Source organism: Aulonocara sp. 'chitande type north' Nkhata Bay, linkage group LG18 (assembly GCF_057382095.1).
Source record: "Aulonocara sp. 'chitande type north' Nkhata Bay isolate Kocher_YH1m ecotype deep benthic linkage group LG18, A_spYH_male_GT1.1, whole genome shotgun sequence".
In the NCBI taxonomy this organism is placed as follows: domain Eukaryota; kingdom Metazoa; phylum Chordata; class Actinopteri; order Cichliformes; family Cichlidae; genus Aulonocara; species Aulonocara sp. 'chitande type north' Nkhata Bay.
The window spans coordinates 30,980,709-31,000,193 of NC_141361.1; the positions used below are offsets into that span (position 1 = coordinate 30,980,709).

Consider the following 19,485-nt stretch of genomic DNA (forward strand, 5'->3'; position numbering starts at 1 on the left):
ACTCTGGAATACATGCAGAGACAAAAGGGAATGAGGCGCAACTACCAACACATCAGTAGGATGGAATAAAATAACACCAGCAGTGGAGAGTTCAAAGACCTTGAAAGAACTACAGCTTAAAAAGTTTAAAAGAGGCCAGAGAAGCTGAGGAACTAGAAGCACCTAAATCAGGTATCATTACTGACTGTCAGACTGCTACCTCCAAAGCAATCTTCCAATTCTTAAGCATGTGGAAAATGTTTCTATGTTATGAATCAGAAAGAAATAATAAAAGCTTTAGAGGAAAGGCAGCTAGCTAAGTTAAATATTAATGATAAAAGGTATTTGGCTGTCATTGTTTAGTGGTTATATTACATCAGTAAATGTGTTGTTTAACTTAGTTTTGATAATATACTATAATAACTGATATTAAGGGTAAGTTTATGACACCAGTCTTTGGAACTGATGTGTCAGAATAAGACCTAGATAATTAATACTTTAGATGAATGAATGGCATGTGTGCAATGAACTTTCAGGTCTTGACCTGATGTCACTTTGGGAAATCAGAATGACAAACATGAGTTAAGCTAAACAAAGCTGAATTTGCCAAAATTGCTTTTACAGCCGCTATCCGATGGATAGACAGATCCAGGCATCCCCTCACCGTTTGTGACGTTTTAATCTAAATATGAGCTCTTTGTGGTATTTTTCACCTGGAAAGTAGGCGTAAAAGACCTTGAGAAATGTCTCATTGATATCAGATCACAAGAGCCTAATTTTGATGGAAATTCACAGCATCAGGTCCGTGTTATGACTTAAATGGGCAGATTCTCTCGTTTGCGTACGTGTTTTATTTTGACAGCTGTGACCGGAAGCTCTGCCTGAAATACTTGCTAGTTTGACACGAGCCCCTATTTAGAGTGCTCTGGGAGCACAGAGAGCTTAGTGTGTGTATGTGTGTGTGAGAGTTGTTGGCTTCCTGCTGCTGCTCGGTGTCCGCACACCGTCCGTCTCGTTAGTGTTGATCGGCTCACCATGGCGGAAGGACGCAGAGAACAGTCGCCTCATCCTCTTCTTTCGGTACCACCGGCCAGCAAGCGACCCTGCCTTCGCCCAGCACCCCGAGGTCCCGGGCCGGGGCCCGGCCACGGCAGCGGGTTGCCCAGCTCCCGGTATCGTTCTCCCGAGTCTCTTCTGGACTGCGCTGCTAAAGCAGTAGCGGAAAAGTGGGCCTTCGAGAGAGTAGAGGAGCGCTTCGAAAGGATCCCGGAGCCCGTCCAGCGCCGCATCGTCTACTGGTCTTTCCCCCGCAACGAAAAGGAGATATGCATGTATTCGTCGTTTCAGTGCCGAGTCGCCGGGGAGGAAGGTCCGTCGGCGACTCCCGGTGGGGCTGGGGGTGCTGGTTCCGGAGCTACAACCGCCGGTGGCGGTGGAGGATCTGCCGCCGGTACAACAGCTACCGTTGGGGCAGCCGGGGCAGTGGGGACGGGAGACGGACTGCCTTTCCGTCGGGGTATCAGACTGCTAGAAACCGGTTGTGTGGAAAACGTTTTACAAGTCGGTAAGTGGAATATTTCTGTCTAACCGAAGCAAAAGCTGCCTGGCATAAACACACTGGACTGTTTTTTTTTTCGAGTCTCCGCTGCGGCTGCTCTTGGACCTTTTACGGCGGATGATTGATGGAAGTTTTTGCTGCTGTCGCGGAAAGTATGCAAAGCGCCTCTTTTCAGCGCACATAAAACTACACAAACACTTCGTGTTTTTTTTAGTTCGTTTCAATCGTACTGAGGCATTTGTTGTCGAATTTAACGCTTTTTTGGTTTATGGGACCCAAATGAAAAAGGGAAGCGTAGGAAAAGGGGCGCTTGCTAGGTTAGCCGACCAGCTGCTGTTTAAAAATTAAAGGGCTTCCTATTGCGTTACTCTGTAGCTGTACCGCTGGCTACTGCCACTTTACCCAGCGTTGTTTAGCTTAAAGCTTCAACTTGCCTTTTTTCTTTTCAAAAGAAAAAAAAAGCGGAAGCCATGTCTTGGCAACTATGAGCACTTTTCTGCCTCGGCGAGGGTCAGCGTCGACGGCCGGAGGTGGCTGGAGTCGTGAGACAGGCGGAGGAGGAGGGCTTGACAGACGCGGATACAAAAGGACCCAACGTTATAGCGTCTGGGCTTTATCATTTTCCCCCCTCATTCCCTATTGCAGAAGTTTTTTTTCTTTTGTTTTTCCTACTCAACGCAACACTGGTTGAGGGTGGCTTAAATAAGGAACAAAGACGGTTATTGGGTCTCTTACTATGATTAATCCGGTGTTAATCCGGGGAAAAAATCCCCCGACTGCTTTTTGTTTATTTGCGGCTGCTGCTCGGACCGGACAAAGAGCTCCGACGCCACCAGCGTGGAATAATAAAAATCCACGTTGGGAGTATTTTTGTAGTTTCTCTAATTAAAGAGAACCTTAATAGCAGACGCAGTACGGCATTAATTTTCGTTATTACCGATGCCGTTTGCCCGCAGCCTCGCAGTCGCGCGCAACACAAAAGGTTTCCAGTTGAAATGATCGATAAGCGTCTCGCATTGCCAGCGCTGCAGAGAAGGCTGTTTCCAAACAAAGGGCCATTCCGCAAAGCATCCATCTCCACTCAGATTTTTCATAGGTTCTCGTGCACGGCCACGAATTTGAGCTCGAACATTGGCGAAATTGATCCGATGAAGCCGATGGATAATGTTGAAAAAAGTCGTTTATGGTAACTGCAAGGATTTTTCTTAGACCATATGGTGTGAGAGCCACTGAAGCTTGTCTGGGTTCATGTTGCTCCAAGGTATGGGGGGGCGGTGAAAGCTACAAACTGTTTGGCTGCTTCTTTTCTTGCTGACTGCTGTATCTAATTGCATTTCATAAATGCTCATTGAACTAAATGAAATCTGAAGCTGGATGCAGTCTGCTTTGATAAGTTTCTTATTTTTTCTTCCAAAGAGAGTTGAGGACCCAGAGGCTGGTCTCACCTCAGGGATTCGAAGTGTGTGCTTTTGCAAAGATTGTCAGCAAACCGCAGTCTTGAGTTAAAGGTGTAAGTTCTGAGTGATGACCTATTTTATCACTTCCTGCCATTACAAACACAACCACTGAGGTGAAAGTCTGGGTAGAAGGGGGTGAAGGGGATCCTGTCAGGTCTACCGTCTGCAGCTACGGAGTACAATTACAGTAACTGTGAATTTTGTTGGTATAAACTTGAGTTTTGAAAGTTCAACAGTCAAAACAAAGAGTACATTCCCATAACACAACACCTTACTAAGTCTTACCTGGCTCCATGGCGAATCGTTTCCATCCTCCTCCTCCTCTTACCCAGCCTCCCCCTCCCAAGGTCAGTCAAGGCAGGCAGGCACATGGTTTTGTCTTTCTGTCAACAAAACACAAGACTGGGGCCAAATAGCTGCGTGACATCAAGATAAGACTCGGCTTGCTCGTCACTGTGTGGAGCATGGGAACCGGTAACTGTGGAAGTTTTTTTTTTTTTTTTGCTGACTGACTTAACAGGAGTACAATTGTCTTCGGGTTGTTTTTCACAGCTAGGTTTGGATAGGTTGGGCTGGCTCACACAGAATAGTTAAGGATCGCGTTGCACAGCCGCAAAAAATGTGCAAGTTTCAAGAGCTTGCTTTGGCCCGATGCGTGGCGTGTTTCTAAATGCCACTTATAGTGGTCATACTTGTTTTTTTGTTTTATAGGAAAGGGAGATGGACGTGGCTCATGTATTCTTTAATAGCAACTTGCTGGTGAGTGATTAGGAGCTGCGTGCTGACACATGCATGTTGATGTTGCATGGCTTGGAGGGGAAAAGGGGAGGAGGAAAGGTGTATTGGGGAATTGCAGTCTGGAACTGCTATTCAGTTTCTGAACCGCATGGTTTGCATATTAATGGTTTAGAACATACTCTGAGCTACTATTTGTACACCAAAACAAAGTAATTCAGTTGGGTGTTTTTTATGTGAAGGGTGAGACTGTGCTGCAGCCGTGCAGCCTCGTGTCTGCGTTTGACTTTTCTAGAGCTGAGTCAGCTGTTTGCCTGGGTCACCAGATTTGGGCTCTTTTATGGAAATTAAGTGCATTTAAAGTGTAATCGAGTTTTTCTTTTGGTTTGTTTTTGTTTTTTGAAGCACAGATGTGATGAGCCCACAAGCTAAACCATCACGAGATATGCAGTTTTATTTGTATTTATTGTTTTTGTTGTTGTTGTTCCTCACAGCTATTACAAGCACAGCAGGAGCTCCTATTCCTTTAATCTCCTGCTCATCTTTTGACTTTTTTGCCCCATGTTTCTCAGAATTGGTGCGCCTAGAGCAATCTCTCAAGTCGTTCTTGTGTTCTCAGGTAATAATTATTGGGACACAGCGCTGGGCAATATTCAGCGGACATGGTGTTTTGCTGCTCCCTTGCCTCTAGCTGCTGGGCTTTTATTGCTTTATCAGCTTGCGTAATGTAACGGCCCCTCGACTGATGAGCGCAATAATGAAATGAGAAGAGAAGGGGAGAAAAAAAGGATCTCTTCAGTTGAAAGTGATAACCTTTATTGCCAAAGACACCCATTGATTGATGCATTGACCATTTAGAAATGAAATGGCTGGTATTGTTCCTTAGTAGCCCCCCCCCAAAAAAAGTACACTACAAGTGAAGGGCTTTTGTGGAAGAGCCTCTTTTAATAGTAATAGTGATGGATTGAAGGGACGTGAGCTCATCAACATCTCATTGGCACATGTGTTTATAATAATGTATTCCTTGCTCCAAGTCATAATTTCAATAATCAAAGCGAAGCATGCTTGTTTTTGTAACCCCCCCTTTCCTACACTGCAAAGTCGCCCTGAAGCCCCCATGCCACAGCCTTTATAAAGTCCTCAGAGAGCGGGAGGAAGGGATATAAGTGGAGGGAGGGGGAACGCGCGTGTGTGTGTGTGTGTGTGTGTGTGTGTGTGTTTGGGAGGGAGGGGGCTTCTTTAGCTTTGAGTCAAGCTTTGGGATTATTGGGTCATGCTTTGTTACCCAGCTGTAGAAAAACTCCTTGTTCACAGAAAGGGGGTGTTTGTGTGGTGTGTATGTGGAAGGGGGGTGCTTAGTAGTATGTGTGTGCACATCGCTGTCTCCGTGACGTTACATAAAACTGTAATGGGTCTCCGACGCCTTTTCAAGCACCAGTGACTCTGACAAAGCTCGGCAGCAAAGTTGAACAGGATTAAAGTGTAGAGACTGACAGCCAGTGGACTGAAAACCGTTATTGAAGAACCAAAAGTCGATACTTCACGGAAAAGTTGGCTCTGTTTTGTGTTCCTTTACTTGTTCTGTGGTCAGGAAGATGATATTTGTCCGTCACTGTTTAGGCAGTGACGGACACTCTCATTTTGCAGAGTGTGAGTGTCCTGCCAGTATTTCCACAGATGTCATTTCCTGGCAGAATGGCTGTGGGGTTCATTGTTGTAGAAGAGCTTGCGAGCCTCTGGTGTAAACCTGCTCTTGGATTTCTCAAGAACACGTTGCGATAAAAGACGGGGGTTGGTGAGCTCATCCTTCGCTTGCCTCATCTCCCATCTTTCTTCCAGATTCGAGTCTCAGGCCCCGAGTCCGCTGACACCTCTCGCTTTTCATCTCTCCTTCCACATCTCCATGAGCACTCTGTCTTTACTGTTCTTTTGTTTTTCATAAAACTCCGTGTGTTTTCCATTTATCAGGCTCTTTAATCTCTTTTGCAACCCCCCAATACACACACACACTTTTCTGCAAGTTTTGGGACAAGCTGGAAAGAGTCAGGTATGACTGAGTAAGAAAGAGGTCATACATTTGATTATGACGATGGCGATGATCTGGGTTTGTGACTCAGCGGTGTTTTTTTCTGCTGTGTCGGGATGTTGACTCATGTTTTGGCTAATCATGAGTAAACTTTAGACCCCAGTACGTGGAATGGTGTGGGATCTGCTAATAGTCCGTCACAGTGATGATGACTCTATGTATATTTTCAGTGATTGTGTTCAAATCTAAAACTTCAAATGCTTGCTATAATGTCCTTCACATACTGCTTCCCAGCACTTTTGAGTCTTGTTCTGAGGACATTTCACATTTGTTTTATCCTGTTTTATGCACACTACTGGTTTGACGATTTTAAACTGTTATAAACTTGAAGTTGTTGCTGAAATTCTTTGTCTTATTGTCGCTTGAAAGGATGACTCATTCACCAGCCATATAGGCTTGTGGCATTCTTCCTGCTATGGAAGTTTAAATAAAGTTTTCTCTGCAGACTTTCCCACGGTTGTTTCACTTTTCTTTTCCTTTTCATTCCCACTTTCTGTCCTTTTCTGACCCAGTTTGATGGGATTTATGTCTGGCTATGGTGCTGGTCAGCCAGCATTTAAAGCCTTTAGTTAAACTGTTTTGGGTCATTATCTTGCTGTAACATGAAACCCTGACCAACCAGTCTGTCCTCATTTCTTCTTTTTTGCCCTTTTCTCACCCCTCTCATATCACAGAACATCACCAAAGAAGAAAAAGGGGTAGTACTGGTCAGTTGATTGTGGAAAGAATGAATGCAAAATTCCTACTCTTACTCTCATTGTCTGCCATTTGGAATGAGAAAGACTTGCGATAAACATTGTCTAGGGCTCTAGTTTAACAAAAAACACAAGCTTTCCCTTAACATTAGTAATGAGGGTTTCAATGGGAAGGGCATTTAAAAAGTGGAAAAAAAGTTGTCTAAATCTGATGTGGGTACTTCCACCATGGTGACCCCATTTAATTAACCAAAGGAAGGTTCAATGAAACTGCTAATGAAAACAAAACTGCATGAAAAAGGGAACTCATCAAATGATTAAAAAATAAATAAATACTGGACCCACAGGGGCTCAAACCCTCATCTCCCAGGCGAAAGTCTTTTTTTGTTTTTTAAATATCCCAAAGCTCTTATTTAAATGCTCATCATCCCTCTCATGTAAAGTGCTTTAGCCTGCACTGCAGTGGTGACTGTAGAAAAAGAAGGATTTTCTTTCGCGTCATATGCGTTTTGTTGTAGATTTATTTGACTGAGCCCAAACTTTAGCCAGTTGGCTATTTGCTACTCAATGCATTGGGGAAGAGCTAAAAATCAGACGGACAATATTTAATCAGTGTAATTAATTCCACGCCTGCCACACTTGAAAAGGGAAAATTGGTAAGACAAATCGTCCCCACACTCTTATTAGCTCTTGGAGAGACTCGTGAAAGATGAGGCCATTAGGAGGACTCTCTGTTGTTGTACTCATCAAAGGGCCAGCCACCTGTACGTGTGTGTGTGTCTGTGTGAGACAGAGAGAGCATGTCCTGATTACATAAAATCATTAATCAAAGCTTGTTGTTCTTTGAGAGCTTCCTCCACTATTTGTACATTACATTTAAGGCACGAAAGGAATGATGGAAGCAGAATAGAGGGAAGTATTAACCCACCCCTTCTTTTGTCTCACTGTTGTTGCCAAGTGCTCTACGCTTTTCACTTAAACAGCTGATCCAGTGCTACTTTTTTTTCTTGATTTAGCACATGGTTTTGAAATGTTAGTGTCAAGCCGTTCATGCTGTTCACATGCAATGTGTTGTCAAGGCACCACATGAAAACCAGCAAGAATGAGGAGAAAATGACTGGAAGTTAGAGCAGTTCTTTACGTGAGGGATTGTCTAACAATCCGGTTGTTCAGTGATGACGCGACGGATCCTACTTCCGGGTCTAAAGTAGTCTGCGTTTAATATGGCTTTTGTGTTGTTAACATGTTTAATGTTATGTATTTTCTTCTATTTGATCTCAAAAAGCTCCTAAAACAGTCGGTGATCCCTGTTGACCTCCCTCGGCTTTTATTACCACTAATCATTTATTTAAGCTCAGTTTTTAAAACCTTAGGATGTAACTACAGCCCAGCCCATGCAGCAGTATATGAATGACTAACCTCGTATTGTGGATGGATTATCTCAGTTGTTCTCCTGGCTGAAGTTTGGTCCTTTTACAGCATCCTGCCATGCGATTACATTTGTTCCTGACCACCGACAACACTCACGGTAACTTTTATCGAGTGGAAAAAAAGTTAGCTTGTTTATATTATGCTAACATAGCTGTGTCGCTAGCGGTCATGTAGCACATCATTATATACCAGCTAGCCAAACTTCAGTAACCCTGCAAACGTCACTGCTGTTTAGTTTTCTGTCTTGGAAGTGATAACAGAGCTGTACGTTTTAATTTGTTTCCAAAACCCCGCAGTCAGGACATGCTATATTATATTTAGATAGAAGCTAGCGAGCTAACTCCCTGCTAACTTCTAACTCCGTTAAATGTCATAAATTCCGTTTTCATGGATGCCTGGATGTTAAACTAAATTTTTACACCTGGTAGAGCAGAACGCTGATCATTTTATTAAAGATGAAAGACTTTAGACAGTTTTTCAACTCTCAGTAATGCCATAGTGATCGTTTGATATATGGACCTGCAGCGGAGTTTAGACCCAGACACGGCTAGTGACGTCAGACTGAACAACCGGATAGCAATTATAGCACATGCAGCAATTAAAAAGATGTTGCAACTATTATACCTGCGTAAGGGTTCAACATGATCTCCATGGCTTTGTGTTGATTGTCAACAACTGTTAATGTGTACATGCATTCGTGCTCAGCCCTTACTAAAGATGTAGTGGATACCTGATTTACATCTGACACACAGGAAGGGTGCTCTTGCAGTCAGAGAAGACATTGAAAGCTCCTTGACATCTCAGTGTCCTTGCACTTGTGCTTGTTTTTTTGTTTTTGTTTTTTCTTCCTGTGGGGCAGGGCATGTTTCATGTGTTATACACAATTACTTAGTTTTTTTTTTTTTTTGTGCAACATCATGAATTCTTTTGAGAAAACAGAGGGGTTGGCTGTGTTCTTGTGGTGGTGCTGGTTCCCAGTTTTGCTTTTATACATAAATTAAAAGCGTATTGCACAAACTAGTGTGTTTCAGACATGTGTGAGTCAAAAGTTTGCCCAGGAGACGTGTTTCTCTGTAAGGATCAGAGCAATGAACAGTTAATGGAAACACTTTAATGAGAGAATGGCTACAACCAGCTTTGTTACACTGTAACCAGAATAAATGGCCCTCACTTTAAACACAAAGAACCACTAAAAATGCCACTTGAACTTTTTTTGTTTTTTTAACTGTGATTTCTTACTTTGCTGTTTCCACTCAGGACATGTTTGCAGTAGGTAGCAAAAAAGGATGGCATTCTTTGCCGTTGGTATTGTTTGCTCTACTCTGTCCCTCAATAACGGCTCCTTTCTTACTTTTTTGTCACAGTACCAACATGTGTGTGTGTATGTGTGTGTGTGTGTGTGTGTTTGTGTAAAATAAAATGCAGTGCAAACACATTTTTACTGCTTCTGTCCTGTTCTCATGCTTCCCTATCCTGTGTGTTTTCCTCCTACCTAGCTTTTAGTGCTTTTACCTTAGATGGGTGTGCAATTATCAGCAGAGATCAATGGTGGCCTTGTCCTGTTTTTTTTTTTTTTAGCTCTTGAAGCTGACGGCTTGCTGTATTCAGTTATTGCGCTGTTCCACACCTGTCCTTTATTGGCTTTTTGTATGTGCACAAGCGTATGTTTACTATGGTTGTTTGTGCACATTTGGCCTCTGTCCCTGTCTCTGAGAGAGGCTGAACTTGAAAAGGAAGATTAATGCTTGCAGGCTGGACTTATGTCTTAGTTTGGTTGCCTAACAAATTTTGGGGAGAAAGGAGAAAAATGGGCTGACAGCGAGTAAAGGGTCATTTGAAATGCAAAGGAGACCCGAAATGAATGCAGTCCTACAAACAGGTTGTTACACTCTTGCAACAGAAACACCCCCCCCCCCCCCCCCCCCCCCCCCCCAGTATAAGCTCATAACCTTCCCACATAAGATTAAGTTACACATTTCCATTAAAAGTACAAGTAATGCCTGTGGAGTGGAAATCCTGGATGTCTGAAGTGTGGAACAAATGCTTTGACAGGTAGCATTGTTTAAAGGGGGAATGAGATAAATCTCCTGAGTTTAGACCCGTCTGAAGAGGATGGGATTCCTTTTCGAGTTTTCTTTTTGGGATGCACACCAACCCAACAGAGTAATGTTACCCCAGATTAAAAGATGTTCTCATCATATTGACCTCAAACCCATTATCCTTCCTCCTGTCTTTAACTTTGTGGGAAACGGGCAGAATTCCTCTCTTCATCTCTGCCCTCCTATTGATTACTTGATGGTTGGATAGAAGTCAACCAAGCAGAACTCTCATTCAAGGTGCCCCCCCCCCCCCCCCCTTTTGTTGCCTTCAAAGCTTAAAGGGATAGTTCAAACTATTTCACGAGTCAAAATGACTTTAGGTTGTGTCAGTGTGAGTTGTAGCGTAACAATATGAGTCATCGTTCTTCCAGTTGGCTTTAAAAACTGTTTTAATTGTCCACTGCAGCCACTTTTTGTTTCTCTTCGATACTGTTTTGGCTTTTTTTTTTGGTCATCTTTCTATACGTAGTGAACCACATGTTCAGCCATTGAGGGTTCGACCTATGCACACAGTTTTCTCCATTGGCTCTTTGGAAGTCTAAAGCAACTGCCTCTCCTTAGCTTCTCCATCAACGGAAGACCTACACTATGTGGAATTATGACTCCCATATTAGTCATGGCTTTGAGAATGCTGTGGTGATGACTAAGGAGGTTTATAATCATAAGAAAACAATGTGTTTGTATTAGCAAATTGGCCATAAATTGGTCTTCCCCCCATACTGTTGGTTTGGTTGTTGATAGAAAGACTGATGTGGTATAGTTTTCTATCATCATACTCCATATCATACATATGTGTAATCTGTTTGTAAGATCTGGGATCCTTTGAGCCAATTAAATTAGGGTTTGTTTGTTATTTTTGTGTGTTTTGTTTTTAACACTGACAGGTTTCTGTAGCTGTGGCCACTTCTGGGTTTGCACAGTCCACAATGCAAACTTGCACTGCACGTATATAAAATGCAACAGCTGGAAAGGAATCCCTTTTAAAGTAATATGATTTATGTTTTTGAGCTCCACATCTGTAGCGATCTGAGCACAGCGCTCTGCTGGCTTTGAGTGTGAAAGAAAATTCCTTCTTTCTGCTCCCATTACACCTCACTTTGTGTTAGCCAGGACTGACTGTTTCTTGATCTCTATGCTAATGCTCCAATCTTTCTTTTCAACGCAGTGTATTTGGCCCTTTATTGTGCTGCCCGTCTCCACTTGGAATGGCCATTCGTAGATCATAGATTTCAGGCACAGATAATAATCGCCCTCTTTTTCGTTTTTTTCCCCACCCTCCTTTTGAATACACACAGCTGTGTATTGCAGCGAGTGCCTCTATCCTATGTGCATTTCCAGTCTCAGAGGCACTGAAAGCCCTTCACAACAGCGCTATAACTGCCAGCAAGACAGAAAGGGGCCCATAGGAGGCTGTTGTGAGACACAGCCATTAGAGTTGGATTATAAACTATTTCCATACACTTTCAGACTTTGATCTCGGGAAATGGAAGTCAACAAGCATGCCGGATATCTTTCTTCTTGCACCGCTTGGCGTTCTTGTGGCCTGCAGATGTCCTCCTCCTCACCATAGTTCTTTTCTGTTCCCTTCACATGAAAACATTTTCTGGCCTTCTGTTAACCGTTGATATGTAATTCATCAGTGCTGACCTCTTAACATGATTTGAGGCTTTGAAGACTGGTCATGGTTTTTCTTTTTCTTATTTCATCCTGCCATATGTGTCAACAAGGTTTTAAAAGGAAGCACTTAGTTCTAAAACTACAAATAATTGTATCACTCAGGGACCAAGCTGCCTATTATGGTGATTCAGACTGTCAGACTGCATTAGTAAATGGGCCTGGCTGACTCCCCCCCCCCCCCCCCCCCCCCCACCCCCCCCACCCCCAGTGTGACCAGAACACCAAACTAGACTTATCCCCCCAAAAAATTGTCTTGCCCAATTGCAAGCTTTCCTTTGTAAAACTTTCTGCGTTGTCAAACGCAGCAAACTGAAACAAACTAACAGCAAACTGAGTACACAAAAGTAACAATGGCCAGTTGTGACACTGTCATAAATTAAAAATAACAAATGAATGTGTTTGTTTTAACGAGAAATCACAGGTAAATCTCAGTTAATAAAGAAATTATTATCTGAAGCAGCACAGTGGTGCTTGGAATAGCACTGCTACATCACAGATGATCATGGGTTTTAATTTATTTTTTTTCATTTATTTATGTAGAGTCTACATGTTCTGGCCCTGTGTGGGTCTACACAGGTGCTCTGGCTTCCTCCTACAGTCCAAAGCCATGCTTGTACTGACTGTAAATTGTCTATCGGTAAAAATGTGTGTTGTTGCTGTTTGTCTCTGTGTAGCCCATAGTTTATCCTCTCAAAATAAAAGGCTTTTATGGAAACGTGCATAGCCCAATGTCGTTAATGCAGATGTTTTTTCAAATTTAATTCTGTGTGTTAACGCTGCACTGAAACCGTTGCTGTGTACCTGCCCCAGGTACACAGCAACATGTGTACCTGGGGCGTTCAAAGCCTCTGCTTTGAACGCTCCCTGCATGTCTGTCAGTGTGCCGTGTAAATGCTGTTGGGTCATATTGCTCCACTATTTGGCCTCTGCTCCTCTAAACAAGCCAGTCAGTTAACTGCCAGAGCGCACAGACACAGTCAAACGAGGCCAGAGAGCAGAAGATGCCTCCTCAGCACTTGTTAATTGAACAGCACATTAAAATGAATCACCCCAGTTACCCCCCCACCCTTTTTTTTCCTTCCTCTCCTGTTCACAGTTCTGCTGTGTTTCTCCCTCCCCTCTTTTCTACGCCTGTCCATTTGCCTCCCTCCTCTTTCTCTCCCTATCTGCTAATAACAGCACTCTGTGTGGGTTTCTTTTGTGGAAGGCCTGCTATGGCCCATTAGGCCGCAGTCTCACCGACAAATGAATGGTAAGACGACTGCAGAGAGTGGAGGAGGAAAAGGGGGAGGAGGACAAGCTGTGTGTGGGTGGGGGGGGGGGGGGAGTCTGGGCAGAGATGGGATGGATGAGATGAATGTGGAGGGGATGGGGAGGGTAGGAGAGGATGTAATGAAGGGAGAAATGGAAGGAAAGGGGGGTGAGGGGAGGTGTGAAGCAAGGAAGAAGCGACAGGAGGGAGGAAGAGGAGAGCTGAAAGGCAAATGTACAAAGTACATAACCAACCTGTCACCTCTGGCTCCCTGCCCCCCCCCCCCCCCCCCCCCTTCACACACACTCCTGTCACAAAAAAGCCAAAGGGGAGGGAGGTACCTCATTAGACTCTCAGCAGTCCATCACACACACAGAGAGGGAGACTACTGGTGGTGGTGGGGTGGGTGCTGCTTGGAGAGGCAGGGAGGGAGGGGAGAAATGAAATTGAATTGATAGGAGCAGTCAAGTGCAGCAACACACAGGGACAGGAGGGACAATCGCACGCACACATCCTCTATATGCAACATGATTAATGTGGTCAATAGCTGTGAGGATCAGTGTAGCTGAGACCTCTCACCCTCTTTCTCTCTCTCACTCACACACACCTCCTATTCACACACCCTGCTCACCCCAACCAGCCGTCTCAATCCTCTTCTCACCCAAACAAAGATGGAGGAGACGAGCCAGACACAGTGTGTGTTTTTGTTTTGTCCCTCTAACTTAAATGCATTTGATTCATTAGCTTTTGTTCAGTGTAACTGGATGCTATGAAGGCACTGCAGTTGTCTACACTGTAAACCCAAAGAAGTTCTGCTATTGGTTGCCTTAATTTTTTTTTTAAGTTTATGAACTTAAAAGTTGATTCTTATCAGAACTCCAGTATTTTGATTATATTTGACGTGTACCTTTTGACTAAAATAAAAGCAAAATGTTTAATGAATTCAAAAATATTTAGTAACTACAAACTTTTCATTTGTTTCCCATACTCCCGTACATAGACCGATGTCCTGGTTCTGTTATTTTTTTTTTTTTCAATACCTGCTTGGTTAACATTCATATTCAAAACAATGACTATCAGAAATCTCTTGTAGTCCAAAAACAACAACAAACAAAACAGGATGCTGTGCTGTGATACAGTGATCCAGACTCGTGAGTCTCTAAGTTGGGACCATTTCAGCAGCTCTGAATGAATACAGTGCTGTTCTGCTCCTTGTAATTATTGTAGTAGTAGATGTAGTGCATAGATCACTCCAAACATACCGAGAAGTTTATCAGCAGTTCTTGGGAGACCTTCACAAAGTCACTTTAAAAGAATTTCACAGACTGGTGATGAACTGGGTCGTTGTCATGGATTATTATAACCAAGGCCACTGCATCATCTCAGATCTGGCTCATCAGACATGAATGAACAAAAGCATAAACACACATTAATCCACTAATTCACAAGATCATTTTATAGCAAATCATCTCTCCAATTCATTATCGTAATCATACAATACAGCCAAACTACTTAGGTAAATTAATTTTAAACTGACTATGATGAAATGGTAGTTATTGGCTCTTCTCCATACAGTGATATTTGTTCTTCCACACAAGTGTAGGAGTTACTCCAAGTTTTGACCTGCTGCTTTTTCATCAGTTCTGAAATCTTCATTAACTTCATCCCCTTAAATTTGAAAGACTTCATCATAATGTCGGTATATTACAGAGAGCATTGCATCAAAAAAGGGGAGAAAACCTCAGAACAACACATTGTCCGTAATTTAAAAACTTAAGCCTGTCTTGGCTACCTCTGCACTGCTGAGCTGTGAACTCGGTCAGCTAATTTAGTAAAGTGGCTGTGTTAGCTTATTAGCTTTTAGCTAACAGTGCCACTGAATGAGCATGCTTTAATGTAACACATTTTCACAGTCAGCAGTGATGAAGACAGCCGCATTAAGACTGATGTCTCTAGCTTTTCAGTGAATCTTCAATCCCGCCTGCTCACATTTCAAAAACGAACACCTGCAACCGAGTGGACGGACCTCCATATTTGACAGGAAATAACCTCACTAGTGAAGTGTTAGAAGAAAATAGATTAAAAAAAAATCAAAATGAAAAGCTCACTTGACCGTTTTTAAAGTTTGCTATTAGTGCTTTTTTTTAATGCCCAATGGATAAATTACAGTAAATTCATAACTTTGAAATCACATTTATAAATGTTTATGTAATGTTTCAGTAAGAAATAAAACAACTAAAAAAACAAGTTGTTAAACTTTGTGCATAATGTTAAGACAAAGACATTTTACTTTTACTCCATTGTCCTCTTCAGAATTGAAATCAATCCAGTTGTTATATCAGACTGAAGATTCCTGAGGTGAATTTGACACCAAACATAAAAGATATTAATCTTTTATGTTTGGTGTCAAATTCACCTCAGGAATCAAAACATTCCAAACATGTCTGTCATGTAATTTAAATAAATTAGTAAAATGAAATTATGTTTTTATAAGTAGCAGGTACTTGATATCCAAATAGTAGAAGTTGATCAAAAATAATAAGTCAAGCTAACTCAATTGGAAGAGAACCTTTAAAACTTTACGTTACTTAATTTCTTTAGGTACTTTCAGGGTACTTTTACAGTGTATCATTTGTAGATTTGTAAGAAGAAAATCTGAAGGTTTTAGGGTATACTTGATCATTATAAGACTGACTCTGTCAGTGCGCCCCAGGGTGGCTGTGGCTACAATGTAGCTTGCTATCGCCAGTGTGTGAATGTGTGTGTGAATGGGTAAAAAAAAAAGGGCAGCACGGTGGCATGGTGGTTAGCACTGTTGCCGCACAGCAAGAAGGTCCTGAGTTCAATTCCAACATCAGGCTGGGGTCTTTCTGTGTGGAGTTTGCATGTTCTCCCCGTGTTTGCGTGGGTTCTCTCCGGGTACTCCGGCTTCCTCCCACCGTCCAAAGACATGCAGCTTGTGGGGATAGGTTAATTGGATAACCCAAATTGTCACTAGGTGTGAATGTGCAAATGAATGTGAGTGCGAACGGTTGTTTGTCCCTGTGTGTTAGCCTTGCGACAGACTGGCGACCTGTCCAGGGTGTACCCCGCCCCTCGCCCTATGACAGCTGGGATAGGCTCCAGCGACCCTGAAAAGGATAAGCGGAAGTGAATGGATGGAGCGAATGGATGCATGGTTGAAGAGATTCACTTGTCTGTTTTAACAGATGAGTTTGTGTGTGTGGTTTAATGTAGCTAACGAACCTTACTAATGCTAGTTCATATCTTAACACTACACTCTTCATCTATATAAGGTAACCTGTTGTTCAAAAATCTGCCATGGCCGCAGCAAAATGCTAATATTGTGGTTTTTAGCATGTGAAGTCCAAAAGCTAATGAGTTACTGTGGCAGTTTCCATCTTTTATGTACAGTCTATACACAAAATCTTCATTTTTCTCAGTAAATAAACAGAAATACTGGTGTTTTGCCTGTGGCTGCAATCTTTTTAGAAATCACCACAAAAATCTTCTAAGCAAAAACAAGAAATGCTGAAATTGTAACGGTCAGTCGTTTTACAGAAAAGAACTGGGTGACAACATGAGCAGCACTGTGAGTTACCTCTTGGCCTTACACTTCTACACACAGGCCTGAGTGCTAGTAAATGGGCAGCATTAGAGTCTTTAGCAGCTGTAAACAAATTTCTACAGCTAACGTAATGAGGAAATGGATTCTGGGTTTTTACCCAGAATCCATTTGCTGTTTGAAGCATTACCTTTGTATGATGGCCTCAAGATGTTTGAACCCAGACCACTTAAACTGTCAGCTCACATCAGGCACAGTAAACTGTCCAGCACAGGGGCATACAAAGGATACTAAATGTCCCCTCTGTGTGTGTGTGTGTGTGTGTGTGTGTGTGTGTGTGTGTGTGTGTGTGTGTGGGCATTTGTCAGTAAATGCAGGGTTTCTAGTAGTTGTCATGGTGTAATAGGATTAGGTGCCTTCTCCGCTGCCTTACCCCACAGTGATGTGGTGTAACTGTGTGCACATGGGGTCCACTGGTAGTGTGTTGTCTGTGGGTAGTCTTGGAGTCCTGTAAACTCAGGTCGTGTGTTTGGTTTTGTTTCTTGTTTTTTGTTGTTGTTGTTTTTTTGTTGTTGTTTAGCGTGTGCCTTTTCTAGTTTTTGCTTACTTCCTGTTGTTTATTTGGTTTTACTTTGTCTTGACCTTGATGGGAATAGTGTTGAATTCAAGAAAAGATCCAGCACCGTATCTGAAATCCTCCATTCTTTTTACTCTCTGTTCCTCTCGACACACACAAAGCCTGATCTGTATACTTTTTTTATTACCGTATTATTTTAAAGTCTAATTTTCACCTAGTTAAAGTTTGCCCCCCACAAAAAAGAGAGCATGTGGCATGCTAAGCACTTTTTCTGCTACAGCAGCAGAAAGGACATCTTTGTGCGTGTATATATGCATATATATATTGTGTGTGTGTGTGTGTGTGTGTAAATGAGTGTTTTAAAGTGTTGTGTGTTATCAGAAGGATGAAACACCAGCACGGTAACAATGGGATTAAAGCTGAGCTTATGAAAGAAGCAATTAAATGGTATCTTATCTCATCTGCTTCTAACACCAAAAAGCTAGTTCATATTTTTTCAAGTTTTCTCCTCTTCCTTGTGTCTGTTAGTGTATGGAGCTTCCAGGAAGACACTGCTGCTGATTGGTTGACAACATAACTGCCCTTTGGTCTGATTTTTCCAGCTGCACACACTTTGCAAACATGTAATTTTTATTTATTCTGTTGATCCGTTATTCTACCAAGTTGTGTCCCCAAAAACAGTTTTGTTTAAACTGGAACTTGTCATCATTGAGCGTGCTGATGTAATCCAGAGTCTAGCACCTAGAACTACCATTTCCATTAATTTTGTTTCTAATTATTTTTTCTGACTCTCATGTAGCCGTTTGACTGACACTTGCAGCTCCTGTGTCAGTTATTGCTACTAGAGAGACCTGCTGGCTTCTTTTGTGTGTAAGGATCTGCAAAATTAGAAGACACAGTAATGCAAATATTAAGTGTCTGCATGCGGACTGCTTTAGTTTTTGCTTGTTCCAATCAGCCTAACAAAGGCTGTGATGGTAAAATTCACCAGTGTTAGATTGGAGTATTTATAAAGAGAACTTTTCTACAGCTCCAGCTTTATTGAGCCAGTGGTGACGAACTATCACCCCTTTACCCATAAACATTGGGTTTGGGCTTACAGTAATGTGAGTATCTGTTGTTGCTGACATATCTTTCACTTCACCAGAACAATGGTTGTGTTTTTACTAAAGGAAATCTAAAATGGATGTAGATTTGCCAAAACGGAGGCTGCACTGAAAATGCCGATACAGCAGCTGCTGTGTGAAGTCAAACACACTGCACTGCTGTACATTTTTAAAATGCTATATTTTTAATTTTTTGAAGAAAATGGATTGATTAGATGTTTTCTGATGCTCTCCTTTTTTTCTTTTTCTTTTTTCTTTTTTTTGGTGGTGGTGGAGGGTGGGGAGTCGGGGTGTAACAGGGTGTACTCACAGCTATTACCTTTAATCATCTTTCACCTCTTCATTCTGAGTAGTAGGATGGATGAGAGGAAAGCAAAGAGGGGTAGCGGTGGGGGTAGTTGGATGGCTGATTGAAGAGGGTTTGTCAGGGTAATTCTCTCTGATGGCGGATTGGCCGCAGTGAGCGTCTGAGCTGCTACTTAGATTGAAGTTGGTCTTTTTGTCCTCTGTGTTGGTCTTCATTCTTTCTTTTCTACTCCTCTGTCCTTGAAGCCTGAGTCAAACATAAAAGTGGCTTTCAGGGAAGGTATGTCCTCCATATATTTATGTAATTGATTTATTTTTATTCTTCGTAGTTGGTTTTAAGTTCAATTAGATCAACAGATAAGCTTGCGTAAGACAACAAGTCATTTTTATCTGAATTTTCAGTCAAACTGAAAGTGAGAACTAAGATCACTGGAGGCAGTGTGGTTGCCTGCAAACAGCAGGTCAGTGCAGTGGAACCCAGGAACCCTGGAGATCGAACTGTGGGGACGTCTGCGCTCTAAACCGCTCCCTTTCTGATCTCCAGCCGATGGTGACAGAAGTTATTCAGTCAAGTCTGAGTTCAGCTGTTATGCCTTTTGGATCAGGAGTTGGTTTGTTTGTTTTTGTTTTGTTTTTTTACTCGCAAATTTGGCAGTTATCATGAACAAGTGTAATTCGGGTTACTGACAGTTCTGTTCATTGCTTCCTGTGTACATGTCTGAGCTGGTTAAGGACAGGAACGTTAAGGATTTTCAACACTCTGCTTTCCAACTGAAGTAGTGGCTCACCTCTTTAAATACATTTTTGTTATCTTTGTGGTTCATCTATTTATCCATTTATCCATCTATTGCATATTTTTAGTGAATGACGTTTACAAAAAGGTCAGAAGTTGGAACCCTCTGAACTTTGTCACAAATCTAAAATTCTGGGCAAAACCAGAACGATAAGTAAAGTTCCAGAAC

The 19,485-nt window shown here is 42.3% G+C and overlaps 1 protein-coding gene across 1 annotated transcript in view; it reads left to right on the forward strand.

Moving 5' to 3' along the window:
* Positions 1-800: 800 nt before the first annotated feature.
* zswim5 (zinc finger, SWIM-type containing 5) overlaps positions 801-19,485 on the forward strand; it is a 73,406-nt gene continuing 54,721 nt past the window's right edge. The window contains exon 1 of the mRNA XM_086271474.1: positions 801-1,543. Coding sequence (XP_086127600.1) covers positions 1,015-1,543 — 529 coding nt within the window. The 5' untranslated portion in view covers positions 801-1,014. The remainder of the gene's footprint in view (positions 1,544-19,485) is intronic.